Source organism: Phascolarctos cinereus, unplaced genomic scaffold (assembly GCF_003287225.1).
Source record: "Phascolarctos cinereus isolate Bilbo 61053 unplaced genomic scaffold, phaCin_HiC Scaffold_726;HRSCAF=1367, whole genome shotgun sequence".
Classification (NCBI taxonomy): Eukaryota; Metazoa; Chordata; class Mammalia; order Diprotodontia; family Phascolarctidae; genus Phascolarctos; species Phascolarctos cinereus.
Window position 1 is genome coordinate 364696 of NW_027556098.1, and position 4874 is coordinate 369569.

Below are 4874 nucleotides of genomic sequence, written 5' to 3' on the forward strand. Positions count from 1 at the left end.
TTTGTGTTGCTTTTCTTCTTTCATGGTTGATGCATATATAGATCTTTTTATAGAGTAATTATGCTATTTTGTCACATATTATGCCATGGTTTATTCTTTGTCTTGGTTTTTTTTTTCCGTTTTAGTTGTTGGATCAACAATAGTGTTGTATTTTACATTACCGTGGTAGGATATTTCTGCGTGATATTCCTGTTGAATATCAGCATGTTCATTGTAGTACTGGTCCAACTTTGTCGAATTAAAAAAAAGAAGCAACTTGGTGCCCAAAGGAAAACAAGCATTCAAGACCTTCGAAGTGTTGCTGGCTTGACTTTTCTACTGGGGATTACTTGGGGATTTGCCTTTTTTGCCTGGGGACCAGTTAATCTCTTGTTCATGTACCTCTTTGCCATCTTTAATACTTTGCAAGGTAAGTTTTCTGACTTTAGATAGGCCAAAGAGCATCTAGTTGACTGTATAAGCAAATATATAGAAATAATTTTCAATTGGTTCTTGAAATGAGAAGTGCTATATAAAATGTGTTATTCAGTAGAAAAAAAGCATTTTGTTAAAAGACAGATTTGCCTTTGAGAAGAATGCTTTGTGATCCCCCTTATTAAAGGAAAGATGATTTCTAGATTCATGAAATTATTTTTGGCTGATAAAATTCTGCAGGTTTTCACCCTGAAAGGCAAATCAGGGCTATATGCCTGAGAATATTGCTGACTCAGTGTTTTAGCCTTTACATAATACCCTTCCATCTCTTTTCTGTTCTTCATTTGTAAAAATGAAGCTAACAATGTGTCTTCCCTCTTTAACTTACAAATCTATTTAAGATTAAATTAAAGAAAGTCCACAGAAGGTCATGGGAGTTTCAGAACATAACTATGTAGTAATATTTCACAGCTGCACATAACCAGTTTATATCAGCATTGAAAACATAGGCAGAAGTTTAATCTAAGCACAAACATCTGGTGAGTACCTAGTTTGTATAAGGTACTGTGATAAGCAACTCCATGACATTTGAGGTACCAAAGGTTAAAGGGTCTCCCAGGAAACCAATCTAAAAGTTCTAGTAGTAACTACCAAGGAATAATGAGATATGGTATTCCTATCAAGACCACCACTTTGCCTATCCCTCTAAAAGCATGAGAATCAGGGAATGGTCATCTGGATGGCAAGGGAGTAAAATAGAAACCTAAGAGTAATTCCAGAGCCACCCCGTTTCTGCAGTTTTGTGGCATAGTTTTGCACCCAGTCATACTGCTTGATACCCTAGAATAGGGGAGATTTGTTCTGTGAAGTTTGGATTCAGTCAAAGGGCCACACTTGAAGACCTAGAGGGCCATATATGGCCTCAGGGCTGCAGGTTCACCACCCCTGTCCCAGAAGTTATTTTCATATTTAGTCCTATTTATTCTCTCTATGAATTCTACATTTTGTGTGTGTGTGTGTGTGTGTGTGTGTGTGTGTGTGTGTGTGTGTATGTATGTGTGTGGAGCAGAAAGAGGTTGTGGCCACTGAACAGAAATATTTAAAAGGTAGGCAAATGTGTCTTAGGAACATGTGTCCCTTATGGTTAATCCTAAAAAAGCAAACCACTGGAATAATGGGATGATGAGCTGGAATGATAGGTTCTTGTGGATTGTCCTTTAAATAATAGCTCCCCATTTTAAAATTAGGCACAGCCATATCCATGTGTTCCAAAAGACTCATAATTGTGTCCTTTAAAAAAGAAAATTTGAGAGTAGTGAAGGTCACTGTTGTTTAAAAAAATATCCATCATTCAGTGACCTGGTTAGTTTTGTAATGATTGTACCACACTTTGGCAGTAGAAAGCATGGAGGCTGGCACTTTTGAACTATATCAATAGTAATACCTTGTCTCTGGATTCACTTTGCTTCTAGCCTTTCTCTTAAGTATTGCTTTTTAACTTTGACTGTGTTACCATCTGCTTTCCTCATCTCATTCTGCTATTGGTTTTGGCTCCAAAAATGTCTTTTTTGTGGTTCCACTTATTTCAAAGCAATAAATCATTCTACTATTTTCCAAGAAATCCCAACCTGAGATTAATTTAATTGTACATTATGGCTCTTTCTCCTTATTTTGTTCAGCTTGGAAAGCATCAAGTATGCCTGTGGGTTACATGAAGTCTCTGTTTTAACTTACAATATTTAGAATGAGGTAAATGGAATATCTAGCAAGTTATTTCTATAAATCATCATCATCTGCAAATTATATTCAAGTATCCACTGCCTTTATTATGATAGATTAGCTCCTAATATGAATAACATGTTAAGTTGTTGCATTGTAACCTGATAGGAGTAATAGATCAATCAACCAGCATTTATTAGGTACCTGCTCTGTGCCAGGCACTGTGAATACAAAGACAAAAATGAAATATAGTATTCTGTTAATATTTTACTTGGTTAAGACAAGGTAATTTGGGGGAGGAGAATCAGGAAAAGCCTTGGGTAGGAGGTAGTCCCTGAAAAGATCTTTTAAGGAAACTTGGGATTCTAAGAAGTAGTGATGAGGAGGGTGTATATTTACTGTGTAGTGGACAGCATGGTTTAGATGCAGAGATGAAAGATGGCAATGTCAAATGTGAGGCAAGAAGGCCAGATTGGCTGGAGTGAGGGGTGCATGAAGGAGTAATGCATAATAAAAGCTGTAAAACTAGTTTGGAAAAAGGCTGTAAAGGGCTTTAAAACACCAAGTAGGTCAGTTACCTAGAAGTAATAGGCAGCTACTGAAGTTTATTGAGCAGAAGAATGACATGGTTAGATCTGTGTTTTAGGGATAACACATTGGTAGCTATGTGGAGGATAGGGTGGAGAGAGGAGAGATTTGAAGTAGCGTATCTAATTAAGAGGCTAATACAATAACAGTCTAGGAAAAGGTGATGAAGGCCTGAATTAGTGTAGTTGCTGTGTGAGTTGAGAGAATTGGGACAGATATGAGAGCTGTTGTGGAGGTAGAATAGACAAGAGTTGACAACTGATTGGATGTGTAGGGTGAAGGAAATGTATGGTTGTGAACCTGGGTGACTGAAAGAATGATGGTGCCTTCAACAGAATTACAGAAGTTCAGACAAAGGGTGAGTTTAGGGAAAAGGATAGAGTTCTATTTTGGTCATGTGGAGTTTGAGATGCCAATAGACATACAGTTGGAAATAACCAATAAATAGTTATAAATGTAGGACTGGGGCTCAAGAAGAAACAGAATAAAACAAACTTAATAAAAAGATAATGAAATAAAATGTTCATAGTGATTGAAACCAGGAGAGGCATCATAATGCAGTGGAAAGAGCCCTAGAAATGGAGTCAGAAGATCTGAATTCAAGAGCTGCCCCTTACTACATTATAACCTTGGGCAAGTCATCAAATCCCTCTAGGCCAAAGTTTCCTCATCCATGAAATAAAAGATTTCAATCAGATATCCTCTAAGATCCCTCCCAACTATAAATCTATGATCTTTTGATCCCATGATTTGTGCAACATTCAAGACATCCATCTTCCTGGCAAGTAAGAACAGATACAAACCCCAGTAGGAACAAACCTACTATCTTAAAATCAAGATTTAGAAAACAAGTAAGTTGACAGAAGAAGGAGGGGAGAAGTGTTAACATGAGGAGAGTATTCCCTTAAAAAAAAATCATTTAGAAAGAGATTCATCGTGAGGTTCCATTAGCTAGAAAGCTTCCATAGTAACTTGAAAATATTTAACTTTGTAAGATTATTTTTCTAGAATCCATCTATTAAATTACATTATTGCCTACCAAATAAAGTAACAACATTAAATAAAATTCTATTGAGTAGAATTCATCATCATCTGGAAATCTGCTATAAAGATATTGTGTTACCCTTCATCAGCATCTAACCCAACAAAAATCACAAAACCATTAAGTTACTTTTCTTTTCTTTTCTTTTTTTTAAGGATTCTTCATATTCATTTTCTACTGTGTAGCAAAGGAAAATGTCCGGAAACAGTGGAGACGATACCTTTGTTGTGGCAGATACAGGCTGGCTGAAAATTCTGGTAAAAATGCACAATATATTATTATTACTACATTTAAATGCTATTTCTTCTTCATGTAAGTTTGTAGAGTAGCTACAGGTGGACTATATAGAGACCATATATATTAAGGCCTGAATGTAGAAAACAATGTTTCCAAAAAAGGCCAGTGTATCTACAAAATGATAAATGAAACCTGCTCAAATTCAAAGAAAGTTTTACTCAAAAACTTTTAAAGTATTCAATTAAAAAAAATGTCATATTTGTTAATAGTTCAATGGTCCAGTAGTCTAGTAATCATTAAAAGTCTAATGACAACTTGGAAGTATTCAGTGGAATGTTCCAGAGATCTGTGCTCTCAGTGCTAACTATAGATGAGGCTGCTAGCAGTCAAAATTCAAAAAAGATCTTGGCAGGCAAAACTACCTGAATAAATTTAAAAATATGAAATTTAATAGAGGTCTTCTAACATGATCACAGATTTAGAGCTGGAAGGAACCTTGAAGATCATGTAGCCCAGCTTCTCATTTCACAGATGAAAAGATTGAGATAAATGTAAATGTACACTTGAGTTCAAAAACTCAACTTCAGAAGTGTCTCTGGTGGAATGCTGAAAAGGCAGTTTGTTTGAAAAAGCTTTTAGTGGACCTCAGGCTCAATGTTATTCAGCAACTGTAGAGCAGCCACAAAAGCAAATGCAATTAGTTTGCATTAAGAAAGGTAAAGTGTCCAGGAATAAGGAGGTAATAATTTTGCTATGCTACAGACCATGCCTGTAGTGTCATGTTCATCTCTGAGTATATTTTTAAGACAGACACTAATTTTTTTGCAATATTTTTATTATTTATTGAAGGCTCCAAATTGACAAGATTCAGAAA

At 35.7% G+C, this 4874-nt stretch overlaps 1 protein-coding gene across 7 annotated transcripts in view; it reads left to right on the plus strand.

Annotated features, from left to right (window-relative positions):
• Positions 1–4874, plus strand: part of ADGRG2 (adhesion G protein-coupled receptor G2) — a 157309-nt gene that overhangs the window by 146940 nt on the left and 5495 nt on the right. For all 7 annotated transcript variants that reach the window (XM_021007455.2, XM_021007458.2, XM_021007457.2 and 4 more), the window contains 2 exons: positions 126–409; positions 3919–4020. In XM_021007455.2, coding sequence (XP_020863114.1) covers positions 126–409; positions 3919–4020 — 386 coding nt within the window. The remainder of the gene's footprint in view (positions 1–125; positions 410–3918; positions 4021–4874) is intronic.